General features: G+C 40.6%; 1 protein-coding gene across 11 annotated transcripts in view; it reads right to left on the bottom strand.

Moving 5' to 3' along the window:
- PAM (peptidylglycine alpha-amidating monooxygenase) overlaps positions 1-20,071 on the bottom strand; it is a 272,458-nt gene that overhangs the window by 62,978 nt on the left and 189,409 nt on the right. For all 11 annotated transcript variants that reach the window (XM_059724977.1, XM_059724982.1, XM_059724979.1 and 8 more), the window contains 5 exons: positions 9,092-9,140; positions 8,084-8,151; positions 6,125-6,205; positions 5,902-5,978; positions 3,570-3,673 (listed from right to left, as the gene is read on the bottom strand). In XM_059724977.1, coding sequence (XP_059580960.1) covers positions 3,570-3,673; positions 5,902-5,978; positions 6,125-6,205; positions 8,084-8,151; positions 9,092-9,140 — 379 coding nt within the window. The remainder of the gene's footprint in view (positions 1-3,569; positions 3,674-5,901; positions 5,979-6,124; positions 6,206-8,083; positions 8,152-9,091; positions 9,141-20,071) is intronic.

Genomic DNA, 20,071 nt, shown 5'->3' on the forward strand with positions numbered 1-20,071 from the left:
TAGTGAAAGGTTCACAAAATAAAGGAACTTATATTCAGGATTTTTTTTTTAAATTAGCTTTCTCAATTAGCCAGCCAGCCCACATTCATAGAAAGGAACGGGGGTGGACTATTAGCTGTTTGCAAAAGACGTCAATGCTGACTTTTCTAGCAGCATCATGCAGTATTCATTTACTCACCATAGCAACAATAATGACACCAGTCAGGTGGGAAAAAAGAGAGGGTTCCAAAAGGGGAATTGGTTTCTGCATGCTTTGAAAATTTAGTGTCCCTTGGAGACCACAAAAATCAGCCTCTACCTTTGGAAGCTCTGCTTAAGCATTTAAAAATCATTTTCTTCTTCACTGTCTGACTCCCAATACCTGTCAGTATAATTGCCTCCTCTTTACAACTTAAGTAAAATGGTGATGTGCTACTCAAAAATGAACGTAACAACATTCAAAGAAGTACATTTTAATATTTGACACAATTTACTAAAAACAGGTTTGCAAAGGTACGGAAATCTATAACTCTTTGGAAAGATCCCTTCCATCACATATTCAAGCCACTTATAAATATCCAGTTCCATGAATGAAAAAGCTTTTAATGAATGGAAGCACATATACAAAAATCATAAAGCTATGCCCAAGGCAGCTTAGAAGATGGCAAAAATAGGGTTTTTTTACACCTATTAATCACTTTATATTTGTCTAAACAAAACTTAAGTGAGCAATATACACTAAATAGGGCAATCATCCAGCACATTGATTAGGAAAGTGTTTAGAAGTGGTAGAAAAATCATTATAGTTATCACTCAGTTGAACAGCAGCAGTTAAAAAAAAATCAAAGAAGATACATACCAGGGTGTATTACAAAAGGGGTAGAATACTAAGTAAGGGTTGATATTGAAGAATGCATTTGTTGGATGCCAGATGGAATATGGTGTTCAAAAGCAAAGAATAAGAGAAAAAGGACTTTTTTGCCTTTCAAATGGTGCAGTATAAGAAAATAAAAGCAAATACCAGATATGAAGAAAATGATTATGAGCACGATTTAAGGGAAACGGATAAGAGTACCTAATAAAACATTTTCAATGAAGCAAATTAAATGTCTATCAAGTAGAAGTTTCAAGGCACTTGAGAAATTAAAAATCTAGGGAATACAGTCTGATATTTAGGGAAATGAGTAAATTCCTATTTATTGAGTTAAACAAGTATAATAAATAACATACTCGCTACATTTTCTTTATAGCCCAGGAAGTGACAACTGCTATTAAAGACTGGATAAAAACATTTTTCATTACAATACCTTGTTTTCAGCCACTTTGTTTTAAAAAATTGTAGGTGGGATGAAGAAACTAACGGTTGAGGTTCTAAAGCCTGTATGATGTAGGCAGTCATACTAAATGACCATGATGGTTCCTCCAGGACTTAAAAAGTCTACTACTGCATAACTAAAACAAACAATCATGTATGTCTAATGACAAATTTTGAAATCTAATTTCTCCTCTTAATGTACTTTGTTAAATGATGTTAAAACTCAGTTGCGAAATAACTCAAGATACTACTAATCTATGTATTTTCAATAATGTTCCACGTTAGGTCTTGCATTGAGCAATGGCTCCAAGTCTTATTAAATCAGTTCTGGGGTCTATTTTCAGTTTCACAGGGTTTTATTTGTTTTTCAGTGAGATACATGCATGGATTCTTTATATATGTTTAGCTGTATTAGTAATATCTTCCCAGACAAATGCTGAATATCAACTATGGACCTAATGGTATACCTTTCATTTATGTTTATTAATATTTCATATTATGATGATAATTTCTTCCCATTATGGTTGCTTTCTTTACGTTCATATAATGTTTCAGTCTCCTGTGTAACAGTTTAAACATATGCCTATACCATTCATCGTTTCATGAATATCAGACACAAATCGTAATAATAATGTAAATGTTTTATATTTAAACGCTTAACATTAGTGTCAAGGCACAGCTGTTCCTAATACTTATTTCCAGCTTTTATGACCAAGACATATTCAAATATTAACTTGGTTAAAGAGGGTAATTTTTCAATTTATCAGTTTAACTTCCATATGCATTTGGAAGAGGGACATTTGGAACACAAAAACTTCTACAGTACTGCTATATCAAGTTTACTATACCTACATGGAAAGAGATAATTCCAGTGACTAAAATTACAGGAAGTAGCAGAAATGTTCATGAAGCATATACTACTCTTTACTGTTATAGGCTTATAACAATATGAAAAACAAAAAAATCTACCCCAGACAAAAACTCCTTCTCTTCTCCTTAAAACCTAATCCTGTTCAACAGCTATCTTTTCAGTCTATACTATAATGAAGTACATTGTAGAACTTCTACAGTATTTTATAATACTGTTTCAGTCTGTATCTTAACTCCAGTTACGCTTATGTTAGTTTTGTTTATTTTATACTTTAACCAGTTTTCAAATACATTCATCTTTACTTCAGTTGCTGCTATCCTATCATCACAAGTGTTTCAGTTTCTTTCTGTAAGTGTGGAGCACAAAATCAAATATGGATACTTTGGGCATTTATACACATACTTTTTTTCCAGTGACATGCCGGAGACCTGCTGCTTTGGAGCAGAACTGATTAACTGAGTCTGCTCTGCATGCAAACTGAGGCGAACTGCACTGCGCTGCGCGGCACGCAGTTGTATAAGTAGCAAAATGCATGTCAGCTCAGAGAAAATGGCGGTGGGGTGCTTTCAAACTAAAGCACCTCTGAGGTGTTTTAGTTTAAAAGTGCACCACTGCCATTTTCTCAGTGATGCGCATTTTGCTGCTTATACAACTGCATGCATCGCAATGCCAGGTGTTTTCCAACGTACCCAGTGCTGTGATGCATGTATGTGTAAAAATGCCATTTAATACCAGGCCACTACATCTCTTTTTACAATCTATACTTAAGTAAAATGTACCTTTTAAAGCCCTGATATTATTTCCTATTGAATACCATCATGAAAAGTAATAATAGGATGAATAATGAAAACTACTTTTTTCTCGAAAACAAAGCAAATGCTTTATCCAATAATACTATTTTTTCCTTTTCTGACAGCTTAAGTTTATATTTCAAAATATACCATGAACTATAAACCTAGGTAATGTCTATCTGAGAAAGAAAATAAAGGATTTTGAGAGAGAGAGTTAATCTGTATTTTGTTATCTGCAACACATTTTGACCTTCAACAGAAAACAACAGAAAATATTGTGTATTTTTGAAGTTTTGAAATATATATTATTTTTAGACTGGCCCAGCTGGCATATTTGTGGAGTCGCCAGAAGGTATGTGTCTGGAAGGGTTCATTTGAAAAATGTGGTGAATGTTACTAGCCAAACTATAAGCAAAATATAGTAGAGGCAGGCTGGTCTTTCCTTGTCCCTCAAATTTATATTCTTAACATTTTTTAGAAAAAGCCAGACAGTTCCAACAGAATGAAGCAGCAAGCTAGGATTATTTTAGAGGGAATGAAAAGTATGAACCAAGTATATAACCAAGACAACAGTAAAAAAGTTATCTGAATAAATTATATTCAGAAAACATACCCTATGTGTGTCTCTGTCATTCTACCTTCACCACTGAAAACACACCTAGCGGCTAATATATCGCCAAAACTAACATCGACAGGTTGCTCTACAGGGTAGAAAGCCTGAAAGAGAAACAAAAAAGATTAGTACCTTAGATTTAGTGAAATTTTCAACAGTTATTTCTTGTCAATACTTATGTGATTTTTAATATATAGAAAGACATTACATATGTCAAAACAAAAGCACAAAATAATAGTGATTAATCTGAAAATTGATTAAAGAGTCCTAAAGACTGTCTGCAAAAATGTTATCATTGCTAAGCAGTCTGTTAATAACTTGCACATATGCAACAAAGCCTCTACAAATCTGAAAACTCCTGTAAGTGCTTTAACATCTCTGCTCTACTGGCTCTCACTAGATGCAGTGTCCCAACACAACCTATGCTAGTGACATTATGACATTAATTTCCTTTGAACCTGCTGAACACCCTGAATGCTGACTTATAGCAGAAATAAATACCTGCTGGCTTTGTTTGTTTTACTTTGGAAGACAGCTTTGCAAAGTTCTTGAAAGGGTAAAATATGTCAAGGGTATAAAACAATGAATTATAAATCTTGTTCACAAGATTTCCTCCCTGCAGCACTGAGAAATCAGGCTGACTGTATAGCAGCTGCTCTCCTCTGTGTGGAAGGGAGGTGGGAAAGGGAAGACAGAAGTTAAGATCCACTCTTCACCTTCCAAGCAACAAAATAAGTGAAAGGTAATGAGGTAAAAATAGAAGAAAGTTGGCCATTTCCTACTTCCTTTCCTTTCAGTTACTAGGAGGTGCCAAAAAAGGATGGCACAAACATCAGAACAGTAGGGCTGTGTGAAACACCATTGTTTCGTTTCAATGTCCATTTTGCCCTTTTGAAAAGACAGTGTTTCATTTTGTCGTTTTCTTTCATTTCGAAGCACTGTCCCATTTCGTTTAGTTGAAACTGTTCCGCTGTTTCATCCATAGGTTATAATGGGGGAATCATGAAAATGCCTAAATGCACAAGCTGGCAGCCCTCCCAGGGGTGTGAGCCCCCAGATCTGTGCCACGGATTTGAGAAGGCTGCCTCTTCCACCTGAGACTGGCACTGGGCAAGGGCTGCGCCCAGCACTGAAAAAGATTGCTGCTGCTGCCTGTCCCAGCCTAAGCCCGCCTCCTCTCATCCGATGTGCAGATCTGGGGACTCATACCACCGGGAGGGCTGCCGGGCTGTCCCGGACTGCTCCCAGGGCTGCAAGCTTTGGGTCAGGCAGCAATCTTCTCCGGTGTTGGGTGCAGCCTGTGCCCAGTGCCAGTCCCAGGTGGAAGAGGCAGCCTCCTCTCATTCAGGGTGCAGATTCGGGGACTCACACACCCGGGAGGGCTGCTGGGTTATGCCAGACTCCTCCCAGGGGTGCGAGCCCCCAGATCTGTATGCTGGATGAGAGGAGGCTGGCTCTGCTGCCTGGGACCAGTGCTGAAGCCAAGTAAGCCTGGCTTCGAAACTTGAAGTGCCCTTGTTTAGTTTAAAAGCTGTTTTGAAGCCTTTTGTTTCATTTTGATTTCACTGTTTTGAGCTCGAAACATGTTGAAACAGCTTTGAAACAAAACATCCAGCAAAACTTCACACAGCCCTACAGAATAGGTCATGCAGAAACATCAGACAGTCAGTGATAATTAGTCCACCCTTGGCACCTCATGGATGCTGCTGCTCTGCTTCCTGGTATTTCTGGATATCGCACGCAGAGAAGCAGTGTGCCAGAAGATGAAGCTGCCTTGCATGATATGTCTGCAATCTATAATTCTTATATCAGAATACTGCCTGGCAGGGGTTGGCAACCTATGGCCTGCGGGTTGGATCTGGCCCAAAAACATCCAATCCAACATGGAGGAAACATGGTGGCACAAAGCTGCACAGTGCCAGCCATCCTCTTCACAGATATTCCCTTCACTGTGGAACTTGCTGCTATGCTACGTCTGCATTTCTCTTGCTGTGGAGGGGGCAGGAATCTGCAGTGACAGGGAATGCAGGTAGCTGGCTGCTCTGGGGGCTGAAGACTTTTGGTGCAGTGTTACAACCAGGTTGCAAGTTCTGGCATTGATGTAAACATTGTAAGCATGTATCATGGAGCACTGTGATGATTTTGTGGGGTTCTAACATTTTTCATCAAATAGAATCGATTTCTTGTTCTAGTCCGGATAGAATTACCTAAGCATCTGTAAAACAGGAATAAGCACAGTAACAAAGCAGAAATACATTCAACAGGTTTCAGTCTAGCTGCTTAAGACCATAATTAAAATTGAATTTTAAAAAAGCAAAAGGAGAAAACCAACCTGTGGTAGCTGAGGACTCTGCCTGCCAATCAATGTCCACTGACCATCTCTCACTCTGTACCCACTTACTACCTTACCTACAACAAAGAATTAACCAATTCATGAGTATCAGATGTAACAATTTAGGAGGCAGAAGAAAAAAACAAAAACAACAGACATTGTAGATAATGTTTGATGGTCTAATATAGTGCTAAAACCTCAACACAGGTAATAAAACTCTTACCTAATCGGTGTGTGTGGACTCTGTAGGCAAACAGGTGCATTGGATACCTTTTATAATGGCAGGCAATATCAGCATCAACCACTGTTATGATATAAATAGGGATACAACATTTTAAAGATGTTACTTATTGAGCCAAGGGATTACCTTTTTTTATTATTTCACTGAAACATACCAATAAGGAAATTGTGTAAAAATCCGGGATCTTTATCAAATGACAAAGAAACATTTCTAAAAACACAATGGCTAGTAGTATCTTAAATTTCTATATGGGGCTTCCATGCTAATTGATCCAAGGATTTTTACAAAGAAACTTGTGTGTATACAGGTCACTTCAAGAATCACTTGATTCCCTCTCAACTGAAGCTCAGCAACTGTTTTACAGTCTATGCTGCCATAGTTTAACGTGCTAGTACTATAAATTTACTTTTATGTTATGGTACTGAGCATTGCAGGAAAACAGTAGTCAGGAGAGACAAATGGTATTATCTATGTTCCTCTTACTTGGTAAATTAAGAGTAATTTAAAGAAGATAGCACTGAAGATTTTATTTTAAGAGATCATCTAATCATATAGCAGTTTTCAAGAGCTAAAGTCAGATTCAGGAGTAGACAAAGGCTCCCTCCAGATGTCACAATTGTGAGATACATACACATTTCCTGCTACAAATTGTAGTATGAAAGACGTTAATAGGATTCGTCCTTAGGAGAATAATGGCTGATCTGCCACAAAAGTGGCAGATCCTTGACAAAGAAGTCATTGTTTATGGGCCCAGAACTTTAAAGGGTGTGCTAACAGCCCAGCATCAGGGAGCAGCTTTCCCAGTGCTGGGGTGCCTAGGAGAAAGGTTTCCTTGATTGGCAGTCCATCACAAAACTCTCTCAGGGGCATCCTGCAGCTAACCACCTCTTCCTATACCACTCTGCTGCACAGGTTGGAATTATAACAGCTTTAAAAAAAAGACTAGTGGTGCACCGATACAGATTTTGGGGGGCCGATACTGATAGCCAATTTTTAAGGAGGCATATCGGCCAATACCAATCCAAATTCTGATACAGCTGCAGCTGCATGCAAAGTCTGTTGTGGTGGAAGGGGAGGGGGGAGGGAAGGGGAGTGGGTAGGCAGATCAATGCCCCTCGCGGTGAGGGATGGGGCAGGGCATGGGACGAAGCCGCAACTCGTTGGGGGGGGGGTCGGCAGCTCTACCACTACTTGCACCCATTCCCTCCCGCTCCCCCTTCCCTCCTGATGCTTGGGGTCTGTCCCCCCCTCCCCCCCAACTCCCTGGAGCTGGCAGCAAAAGAGCAGACAGAAGGTAACATGGGGGGGGTGGGGGGAGGAGGCCCAGACCTCAAGCAGCAGGAGGGAAGGGGGAACAGGCCTGGACTGGGGTGGGGGGGGCCGGGGCTCCTTCCCCATCCGCTGGCCCCCCCCCCCCATTCTTGATGGGCAATTGGCTAGTATATATATAAATGTGCGACAGATATAGATAGATCTATATCTATCACAAACATTTTTTCCTTACATATATAAGAACATATAGTCATAGGGTTTTTTTTCTCTCTCTCTCAACTTTTTAAACAAGTAGTGGGCCATTTTGGCAAGAAATGTTATATAATTCTTTAAGGGAAAAGATGAATTAAATTATAAATGTCTTTCAGAGTTGCCTCCTGCTTATTCATCTTTAAAGAAAAAAAATCAAATCTAAGACAACTTTCAGCTTCTATTGCATTGATGATAATTTTTCTCCAATATTGCTAGGCTCTCTGAAGTTAGTCTGCTAGAAATTTACTACAAATTTAAATGTATAGTCATTATATCACATTTGTTCCAGCTAGTGATAAACTCCTGTACCTATACTTTTTTTAAAATAATTCAGAGACTCTATAAATTATCTTGTACAATAAACACCCAAACACATGAAGGTGAAAATATAGCCATTCTTTTAGAGTTTTTACTCACCTTTTTCTCCTGGTGGTATAACAGTATTCACAGACATCATAAGATACATGCCAGCAATCAAAGGCTGCCTGAAAAATAACAAGTACATTTACTTCAAAACCCCTACACAACAATTCATTTGTAAAATAGCCCTCTGCAGGCTATATGATCCATTATTCTTTTGAAAGGTCCCTTGGGGTACCAATTTTAAAGTGTTGAATTATTATTATAAATTGGTTTCCATTTGGAGAAACAAGATGTTAGAGTCTCTCCCCTATTTTTAGGCAAATTTTGATAAAGGCCTATACAATAAGACAAAAACAGAGTTATTTAATGTCTGCATTTTTCTAAACTTCTAACACTATTCTGTGCCTACAAAACAATATTATAGTAGTCAATATTGTGATGAATGAAGCTGGACGCAACATGTTTACACTGGGAAAATGAACATTTACATCAGTGTGAAAAAAGTAGACATACAACCTAGAAATGTATAAACATAACTGGACTCAAACTTGGTGGAGAGTTATCTTGGGGAAAACATGGTAAAAATAGATAGGTGTAAGTTACACTACAGCAGGTATTGTGTATTATTCCAGGGTATTAACCCTTTGCTTAATGTAGGCTAACCTTATGATGACATGTTATACTAAAGCCTACTATAGCATTTACCATGAGCTAACCAGTCTCCTATATGCTTTGGGTCCCAGTGTACTTTACACCAGTCTTCTACATCAATGTAACACGCAGCATTTACGTATCAAGTACCCAGACCCTATATGTAGCATGATATATGAAAGTCTCATAATGTAAAAACATTTTTATTGACAGGCAAGTTTTTGGTGCATTTCATTTTAAAACTGAAAAGCAATTCAAAACTTGTGTTTAAGTGTTCACCTACTTCTCTATGATTTCAGGTCCTCTGAAAAACCAAAGGCTTCTTCCAACTAGAATTTGTAAGAACACTCAACAGATACAGGTCCCTAGATCAAACTTGGATAAACTCCAAGAAACATCAAACATACTTACTTCTGATGTGTCAGATGTAAAGTTACGCCAGAACAATCCTTGTGGTTATCTGAACAAAACATGAAAGAGCATTTTATCTGTTAATAATTGAAAGTGGAGGGATTGTGGTTTGAACAACAATTCAGTAAGCAGATGAAAAAAAGCTGTTAAAAATAATACTTTTTTGATAGGAATATTACACTTAGTCTTATGCTTTAAGCTTGTTGAAATTACATTTGCATCATGGTCCTATACACTGTAAAAATATAATATTTATTATTCAGAGAGGTAGAGACTCAAAAAATATAATGTTCACCTTAATTTTTAAAGCAAAAATATAGCTAAATTCTGCTGGGTAAACACAGTCAATGGTACCATTTATGTTTTGGCAGGGATTAAAAATATAGAAATTCTGTTTGAGGAGAGCACATTTTTGACTAATTTATGACATAAATCAGTGAAAATAAATACATTTACAGAAGAGAAATGTCAACTTTTTATCCACTGACAGTGCCTTTACTGACAGAAATGGTTGGATTCCCTCATCATAAAATCAGCATCTGCATTCAGATACTGTACTTGAGGAAAGTAGTTTTGCACAAGAAGTGCCTAACCACTCACATTTTAGTTTGCCCAGAACCATTAACCTCTTACAATCACAAGCTACCCAATAAAATTTAACATTTTACCAACAAAGCTGCTTGCTTGATATTTAGTCAATTTCAAAACTTAAAAGTAGATTTAGATATTTTACCGGCTGGTTAATTTTGCTTAAATAAAATTCAGGTAAACCATAAAGTGGACAATAGTGATAAGTGGACAATGAACCAGCACGAGTTTCATCATAACATTACTTTTCTGGGAAAACTGCATAAGCACAAAAAAGAAATGCTAGATGAGTGAAGAAATCTGCTAAAATATTCTTGCTGGGTTCTCATATCTTGCTCACCACAGTATCTGAATATTTTTAATTTCTTGAAATTACTTTTGGGGGAACATCTATCTCTGAAGCAAACACATGAAATAGTAAATAATTGGCACCGCATCTTTAAAAACACAGCAACAACTAAAAACCCCCTCTCCTTGATAAGAATAAGAGAAACAACAATTGAAGAGAGAGCTTCCTCATCTTATTTGCTGATAGGCATGATCAAAACTACTCATTTACTGTAGGTGCATCAAGTGTGCAGAAGGCAGCATCTAATAAGGCTTAGAAGTAAGAAATGCGATGAAGCAGAAACAAAAACAGCACAGTACTCAGACAACAACCCACAAAGAAAAGCAGATCTTTTCAATGTAAATGAAATTCTCGCTCTACTACCCTGAAGAATAAGGCCTTAAGTAGAAAGGATTCTGCAACTCAGTGCAGTTCCTTTACAAGGGGTTAGACATGGTTTCAGGAGAGCCTCCTAAACTCAGACGTCCACTTGAATTCAAATATATTTGCAGGTCTCCAAAATACACACAAATGAAATCTACGAAACTGATACACCTGTCACCTTTAGCCCATATTAGAAAACAGGCAAATGCATGGTTTACAATGAAAATGAAGACTTCGTCACACTGACACAGACAGACAGACACACATGCACATGTGCATGCACATACACACACACACGCACACAACTATTGATTTGGCACTGAACTTCTCAAAGAAAAATTTTATCTAAGAAACAATGTCTGTTGAGGATGGAAGAAACAAATCTGTTTCCAATGACAGTGTAAATAATATATTACTTATAATGAAACTTATATTACATAAAACATTTTAATTGCATTTTAATTGGAGAGAAATACAAAATCGTGAATGAAAGCAAATCTTATGTGTGCACTGTAAAGAGTAATCTCACAAATACATTTTGAACTATTATATTTTTCAAAATATTAGATGTTCAGTACCACACCTGCTGGCACTGGATCTATGACCCAGATGCCTTGTGGGGGACCCAAAACCCTCAGATCAACCATGACTTTCCGAAAGTTATTGATACACAGTGATAACAGAAAACAGCAATACAAGCAATTTTATAGCTACCAATCCTAGGGCTATCATCAGAGTCAAGATACATCTGGCCAGGATGCAAGCTTCACTATGAAGTTCTCTCTTGAATGTCAGAGGTTAGCAGCCTGGAGGTCAGAGGTCGAGGTCATCTCATCCATCCCACTGGAGGTCACCCAGTGGGATGGATGAGATGGGCTGGTGGTATGCCCTCTGGCCATGGTGCCTTGGGTTCCCCTCTCAGACCCCTCTTGGGATGGGGGGGACCATTAATTGCTCTAAAGCAAGGGTTTTTAACCTTTTTTAAGGAGTGTATCCCTTCTGGGTACATTTCTGGTGGAGCGGGGGGTGGCAGCGGCGGCAGTGGGGCTGACATGTGGCAGCAGCATAGAGTGGTGGATGGTGGTGGTGGCCGTTGTATGTGAGCTCCCCACCTGCCCAGCTGAATGAGTGGTGCCTGTGCAGTACACAGAGGGGAGCCGCTGCTCCCCCCCCCCACTCCCCCGGCCCTGCTTCTGGGAGGTGGCAGCACAGGGTGGTGGGTGGTAGCACTCCATCCCTGCCTGCCTATGCGTAACCCCTAGCTCCTTTCCAAGTACCCCCAGGTTTTCATGTAACCCTGGTGGACAGCCCCTACTCTGCCTTTGTATTCTTTTCCCCTTCTGATGACTCTTCATCTGTGGCTATTGCTGATTGGTCTCCGTGGTTCTCATACTGTCCATATTCCATCCTGTCAGCATATTCCTTTGTTTCATAAGTTCATCACACACACAATTTGGGCTTTTTGGACCGTCACCAAATTCGGTCTGTTCCACCAAAACCGGAAAACTAAGGCTCCCACTTCTGGGCCTTGTGAGTTGGTGCCACTTTATCTCATGTTATGAAACAGTGTGATATATGCCCATAATTTCCCAGGCTATGCGTATATCCGTTGGCCTTGTTGTATTAGACACCATGTCCGTCTTAAACTCTATGAAAACTGTGTGACTGAGTGGCCAGGCCTTTAGAAATCAATTAACCCTTGCTGCCATCCTAGACTATTGTTCCAATTCATATCTTTATTATCTATCGGCCAATTCCAAAAAGAAAACCTCTAAATACCATTTTTCCATTCAATGCATGCCTAAAACACCTTTTGCTTTAATGCCATTTTTATTTTTTAAAGTTTAGAATTCCCAGTAGACAGATACTACTCAGTTCAAAGGCACTAAAACCCAATATGTTGCACTTTGATAACATTTAATCTTGGAAAAAAAAAAAGCTCTTGCCCATAACCAACTGAGTAGAGGGCAAGTTCCGAATGACTGTGTAGGAAACTCATTCAAATCAATGAGATACTTTCAATACTGTAAATAGGGAAACTCTATAGAAAAAAATGTATATACTTCAAAATTATGAGGACAGACAGCTTCATCATGTAAATCTTTTTTATTTACTCATTTTCTTCAATAATAAATTCCAACTGTTTTTCTCTGAAGATTTTAATATCTTAAAATTTTTGAAACTCCATGGAAAGATTTGTTGTCAGTTCTCAAAGATCTTGGTTCACTTTGAATATTTAATGTTAGTGTGGGAAAAAGAGTGGGGGGAGGGAAGGGAGAGGGAAACTGAAAACTAGTGTAAATGAGTTAAAAAATAACAGGCAAACAAATACAAGTAACACTGACTAGAGAGAAAGGGGCAGGAAAGAAAACAAGAAAGAAAAGTAACGAAGATATTTCATGCTAAAAACAGTGTTATATATTAATCAAAGATAACCGATGCTGTTTCCCAAAGGAAGTCAGGGATCAGAAAGCATGATAGATCAGAGCCCTGGACAAAAGCAGCAGAACTAAAGAAAAACAGGTACAGAAAATATAGAAAGATCTCTTCACTTTCTAAGGCACTTCTGGATTGAATGTATTTTTCCTCTAAGCCTTATTTTCTTCAACAAACTGCAAGTTCATTCACTATTTCATCAATTCTTTTGCCTTTTTAAAGATTCAGATATTTGAGGTTCAAGTGGGCAGAAAGGGGGCAACTTGTCTGTTTCCTTCTCTTTGTTTCAATTTATGCTAGGGAGACATTTTGATGTTGTACAATATTAGCTGCACTATCACAAACGTTGGCTTGTATAAGCAAAATTGAAAACATTTGCTTCCACAGAGGATGCTTTGGATATGGTTTTCTAGTTATGGAGAGTTTTCAAATGTGATTAGCAACAGTGTGGCTAATAATGCATTTTTAATCTTAAATCTTTAATTTTAAAATGGTCTTTCCAGTTTGTCACTTTGGTTACTCCTGCACTCTGGCTAGCTTTGCTCCTTTCATTTTATATTTCAACTCTATAGCAAATCCACATTGCTCTAGGACAAATACATTATTAGCTTCTACTTGCCCTGTGGCAGAAAGAGAAAATGCAGTCATCCACTTCAGAAACAGGTTTCTTTCAAAGATAATTCTCTATGCAAAGTTTCCAACAGAGATCAAACAAGAAGACTGTTCTAATCAGTATATTTCAATAGTGCTTTTGGAATGAAGTATGTGGATAAGGAAATCTACTGCTATATTATTTGCTTTTGTTGATCTCTTCTGTCAAGGCAAAAAATGGTGCATCTTAAGATGCAATACAGGCTTTGAATTTAAACATATTTGTTTTGTAATTTAAAGTGCTGATAATGTTAAACCTAAGGCCTTGAACATTTCTAGTGGAGGAAATTTTTGAGAAATATCTACCACTAGAAATCTTTCTAAGGGGAAGGATAAGTACAGGAATTTAACCTGCAGCTGCTCCCTTTCCCTGGCTCTCCACACTTTCCTCACACGGGGGATCAGTTTGGGAAAGGCAAGGGAAGCAGCAGTTGTTCCAATCCTCCGAGCCCCAGTGGAACTGGAGTAGAAGGGCAAAGCCCCTTGCTTGGTTCCCAGAACAGGCACTCCCAGTCTAGGGACCCGGTGGGGTGTGGCTGCTCCTCCATGGCAGGGCAAAGCAAACCAGTGGGGCAAAAGACACACAGTTTAAAAAGCCACACAGGAGAAGAATCACCCCTCCCCCACCACACAGAACATTCAGGCTAGGGACAAGGTTCCTTGGGTGAATTTGATATCTTTTATTAGACCAACCCAAATGGTTGGAGAATAGTTATTAAGCAAGCTTTCGGGTTCAAAAACCCTTCGTCAGGCTAAGGACGCTGCAGCAGTTGCTGCGTGCTCTTCCTGGATGGAATGAAAAGTAAAGAAGCCAGGGGCTGGGCTGGGCTGGGCTGGGGAGTCAGTTGCCAGGCAGATTGTAATGTATCAAAAATCCAATGTCTGTGTTTAGTCCCTGATCTCTGGTATCCAGCAGGTTGATGAAATGAAGCTCATAGGCTCGTCTCTGGGATGTGTTGTGTAAATTTCCCTTGAGGATCAGGACTGAGAGATTGATATAATAATAATAATAATAATAATAATAACAATAATAACAGATATCAAATTCACCCAAGGAACCTTGTCTGCCTATAACCTTAGACCAACACGTCTACAACCTAAACCCCTGCAGGCTAGGGACAGACATTCAAAAAGCCTGAGCCTGAATTGACTCAATCTTTTCAGGTTAATCTAACCAACTTAGGTTGAACTGGTTTGGACTGCACAGACATCCCCTCTAAACTGAAGAAATGAAGGCACATGCTTACAGTGGCTCAGGCTAGAAGCCAGGGGGTGCTAAAGCAGCCATCCCTTCCCTTCTACAGTGCTAAGCTGAGGGCTGGGGGTGGCATAGCATGGCTAGGCCCCAGCAGGACCCTCTGATTAGGGAGGGGGGTAAACTCCCAACCTACCTGCATTGTCCCAGGCTTTGCTCCACTTGCTGCTCAAGTGGTAGGAGTGTTGCCAGACCCCAGAACCTGCTGAACACTCTGAGGCAAAGTGGGGGGGGGGGGTGTGCAGTGCATGCATCTGTTGATGATACTGAGATTTTCAATGTCCCTCTGGGATCTGGGGACAGACACTACAGGGACAGGGTCTGGGACAGACACTACACTACATAAACTGATTTGACCCAAATCATTTAAGTTTGATACTACATTCAACCAGGTTTATAATAAACCAGTTTCAGCCATTTTGAAACTGTTTTATGTGCACTGAACTTATGTTCTGTTACAGGTTTAAACCAGTTTCTGATCACTTAAACTGGTTTATGTGTAATGTCCTTCTCTAGCCTCAAAGACAAAGCCTGCAGCAGGAGAAACGGCGAGGCAAAGCCCCCAGCCCATTCCCCAAACCAGGCAGTCCCTGGTCTGGGGAAGAGGCAAAGGGCATTGCTGCACTGCTCCCCTTCCCTCCCAGACCAGACTGGAAGAAGAGCATGGAAGTATTCATTCTTGCAAGAGAGTTTCTTCCCAGAGAAATTGATTGAATGCTTGGTCACTACTAAGTTTCTACCAGGAGAGTGGTGATTCTCCTGGTAGAAACATCATGCCTCCATGTGGCCTAAGTCCTGTACCCAACATGTGCTCAATTGGGTAAAGAGAGCTTTTGTGTGGTATGTTTTATACTTCACACCAGATTTTCAGGAGAAACTTACTACTAAGTACTAGAGAAGGTGAGAAATTTTCAAATAGAAGGTGCAGCCTTCAGAAAATGCTAGTTCACTGAAACTAAAACACTCCATGATTATGTGTTTTGAGAAAATCTCCAGTGAAACCTGCCTGGTTTCTTGCCAGCTCATCTTCAAGCTGCTTTCTTGAGAGCTCAGCTCTGCAGGAGCTTGCTCTAAGAGGCTACCTTAGAGCAAGGGCTTCCAGGTTCCCCAGAAGCTTGCCTGGAAAACTGCCATGAAACAGGGGACCTCTGCCCTAGATATCATCTCTGGTATGCTGCCTACAAGTTAGGGGCTTGCAGGCTGTCAGTGTCCCAAACCCCAAGCTGCCACAGGGCAGGCAATTTGAATGGGGTCCAAGCTCTGAAAAAGAATGTTTCACTTTGAAAAACACCAAAATATTCCCCCTGTTGGATTACTTTAGTGTTGGCACCTTGGGAAGCATATCAGCTGATGCTGGACATGATACTAGGAGTGGTAGGAATTGGGGTCTTGCTGTTCTAATTTGCTTCTATGTTATTCATAGCAGGATTTGTGTTTCCATTTTTAGATATTTTAACTCTTATTTACATTAGGTGCTACATTAACGAAAGACTAACTTAGGAAATAAGAGTCTTTGCCTTGCATCTGGAACACAGTAAGCACAAATCCTTTAGGATTTGTATTTTTGATCAAATGCTTTATTATCCATTTCCTCTATCAAATCAATGAATATTTTCAGCCAAATAGTTATACTCTAAAAAAAACAAAAAAAAAACAATGAAAATGCATACAAGGTACCTTCTTGCTCAACAGATCTCATCCCTACATGAATTCAGAGCAGCGTGTTTTATACATAAAATTGCAATCCTGTTTTTATTATTTAAATTCCTCTTAGCTGTGCTGACTCAATATGAGTATGAAAATGTTAATTGGATTTTATTTCTTCATGTGAATTAACAGAAATGTCTACTTATTTCTAAATCAGTTACATCTACCCTAAGCAGCTTTGATAGTGAATGTGCACAGCTACTGACAAGACAGTAATATGGGTTGCAGAACATTTTAAGTCATGGTGACATGTGGAAAGGAAAACTTAGATTGACTCCAGCCTGCAGACTGTTTTCAAGGTTGACAGTTAAAAACCAGTTGCTTTTTCCACTGGAACTGGAACAGACTTCACGTAGAAACCACAGATATGAAAAGTATGGAATTCCATGATGAACATGACGTTACAGTCACTTCCAAGTAGGATCACACTAAACCTTTAACATCAAAAACACGCGACTGCGTGTTTTGAGAACTCGGAGATGTGTGGAAAGTCTGCAAACATGATAAGAGTTTCAACAAGGCAACTGTTACTGTGATGTGTCATGTGTGCATCTTTGTATGAAGCTTGGAATTTCTCTTGTTCAGCTTCTATCAAAAACCACACACAAGAAACAATCAAATATAACTTCTATAGTTTACATGTTTTTAAGGGAAAAATATCAAAAGACTCACAATTCACAGGCCCACTAACAAACCACATCTGTCCACAGTATTTACAAAGCTTCTACAAAGCTGAGTACACAAATTCCAACAACCTCTCACCCACCCCACTATTAACAATCGAGATAAAGCAATGTTACAACAAATAAATTCATACATTATAAAGGACATAAAATATGTTGGAAACGAAGGTATAGACAGCTGCAAAAAAGGAGGAATGTTGGATCTTCAACTCCATGCAGCCAAATACTCCAAAGGATCTCACCTCCAAAGCCATGGATCTTGGCATAGTCATAGGGAGCATCAGCCCATCATGCCTTGCCCAATGCCCTCATACCAAACTGTCTGGTTAGTATTATTTCAGCTACTCTGTATACAGCCATGAAAGGGCACTGCGTTGGCTGAGCAGCGTGACACTTTATTATACCCCTCCAGACACTTTTGACTTGGAAAACATGTCAGTGATCTTTAACTGCATCTTTCATGCACATAGGACCTTGTCCTTAAAATATGCATATGAGGCAAAATATATTTTGATGAAAGGGGGAGAGGAGTGGAAGCCATGTCATCCATATGTTCTTACCCTTCTGAAACAACAGAAGGAAGCAGATGATATCAAGACCTTAATCCACTAAGAAGCTGATATGCAAAGGCATAAGTCAAATGGCAGCCAGGTGCTTGTGTTTTGTGTCTTTGAAATATTTTCCCAAGAGTCTGACCAAATTTGCACCTGCTAAAGAAGTTTTCAGGCTTTTCAGACAATGCAACATGTAACACATAAGGTAGAGGAGGGAACTTTTCACGCGGAAGAAAAATAAATATATTACATATAAAAATAACAGCTCGGTTCTAAAGATGCATAACCCAACTCACTATAAAAATTAGCTATTTAAATGATTTAACACCCCATAATTGGCTAACAAGGTATACTACAGCCATAGTTTCCACATATGCATAGTTTAATGAACTCTAGAAAGACATTAAAAATGCTCCTAGTTATACCCTGTTTCTCTAGCTAGTGTCAGTTGTTTTCAGAAAGCTCATGATTTGTGAAGCTGGTTCCTAGCAGAACCTCTCACAATAAGATCTCAGGTGGTGGCAGCTTTCTGCTGTGGCATCACAGCAGGAGCCTGCTGGGAGCAGAGTAAAAAATTTAATTCCCTTAGTATCTAGCATACCAGGGGTAGCATGCCATTGTCCATGACTGCCTGCCAAGCAGAGGCATAACTATACAGCTCTGAACCCTGGACAGCTGTGCAACACCTGAGGCAGAGCCAGCTGCCCTGATGCTGATCACCCACCATTAGGGTTGCAGCTATTTTTGTGCTCCCACAGCAGTGGAGCCTAGGGCTGCTGTCCCAGTTGCCTCTTCTTCGTTATGCTAATGCTCCCAAGTCCTCATTCTTTTTCTCCTCTTCCCTCATATTCCTTACACTACAAATCTCACCCCTTCCAGAGTGGTCTTCTTTCCCATTTTATACTCTAAAGCACCCCCAAAATATTGGCACCAACTGACAACTTTACCATTTCACATAAATGTTGCGTCTCTCTGCTTCACTCTTCATTATTTTTAATTGATTTAGCTTCTTCTGAGGTGGATTAAAGCAGAGATGTTACAGGTTTCCAAATCTGCCCTTTAAGGGAAAAAACAAAAATGGGGAAGCAGAGGAACTAGTTTTATCCAATTTAGTTTAATCAGATGAAGCTAGTTTCATCCCTTCCAAGGCCACACTGGGTGCACCTACATGAGATGCTTTACTGCACAGTAGCACAATTTACTGTGCAGTAAGCATGCACGTCTACACGTGAGCACACTTACTGTGCAGTAAGTGACACTACTTGCAAGTAGTTACTGCACAGTAATGCATGTGTAGACACAAGCTGGGTGCAGATTTGCTGCCAGTCAGGCCTGCCAATAGGGGACAGCCTGAGGCTAGCCACAGGGCTCGGAGCTGGGAGCCTCTCCTAGTGTCCTGTCCTGCTGGGCCAGCACCTGCCCCAACAGCTTTGCAACCTCAGCCCCAGCAACAAGATGGAACCAGTCATGTCACCACCAGCTGCCAGCAGTGCTCGCTCCTTCCCAGGAAGCGCCCTTGGCTGGGCACCTGCATACCACACCTCACCACATGAGGACACAGCCCGGAGCATGAGGTGTGGTATAGTGTGGTATGCAGGTGCCCAGCCAGGGGCCACACAGCCCAGAGCCTAAGGTGTAAGCTGTCTGGGCCAGCTGACTTGAAGGTGTCCAGCCTCTCAAGGTGCTCCCTCACCCCAGCTCCATGTGGGCGCAGAACTGGAGCTGCCTGCACCGGGGCCAGGACCACACCTGGACACCGGCTGCCAGAGGGAGAGCTGCCCGTGCTGAGGGACCACTGGACACCTTCACCCCTAGGTGAGCCCCCCGCCTGCTGGTCCTGCTGCAGCGCACCTGTGGGGGAACAGCCAGAGGCCAGGGTGCTAGCCACCTGTCCCCAGGCTCTGCCCCTTAGGTACCCCCACCCCACGGCCCTCCGCACCAGGATGGTACACAAAGCACTTTGTAAATAGTTTGTGCAGGGAAGAGGGTGTTTTATTGTTGGTGGATGGGGTGGTTGGGGGCTCTGTTGTTGGTGGGAGAAAGGGAGAGCTGTTTTTTGGAGAGGGAGGAGGAAGGGGGTCTGCTTGATGTGAGGGGAATAAAAACTGTTTGATGTGAGGGGGCTACCATGGGGGGTGCAGGAGGAGGTGGTCAGCCAGCACCTCTTGCACCCAGTGCCCTGGCCCAGCCCCCAGTGCTGGGTGTGTGGCTCGCCTAGCACCTCGGCAGGGGGCCCAGGTGGTGTCCCCACAGGTAGTGCTCCTGCTGCTAGGTGTCCTCTGTCCACCGCGCCTCCTCCACCCAGGCCTTGTACAAAAGCTTCCCCTGGGCCTCTGAGATGTTATGCAGCAAGCAGGATGTGACCCAGGGGAAGCTGACCTTAGTGAATGAGGC

Source organism: Alligator mississippiensis, chromosome 3, assembly GCF_030867095.1.
Source record: "Alligator mississippiensis isolate rAllMis1 chromosome 3, rAllMis1, whole genome shotgun sequence".
Classification (NCBI taxonomy): Eukaryota; Metazoa; Chordata; order Crocodylia; family Alligatoridae; genus Alligator; species Alligator mississippiensis.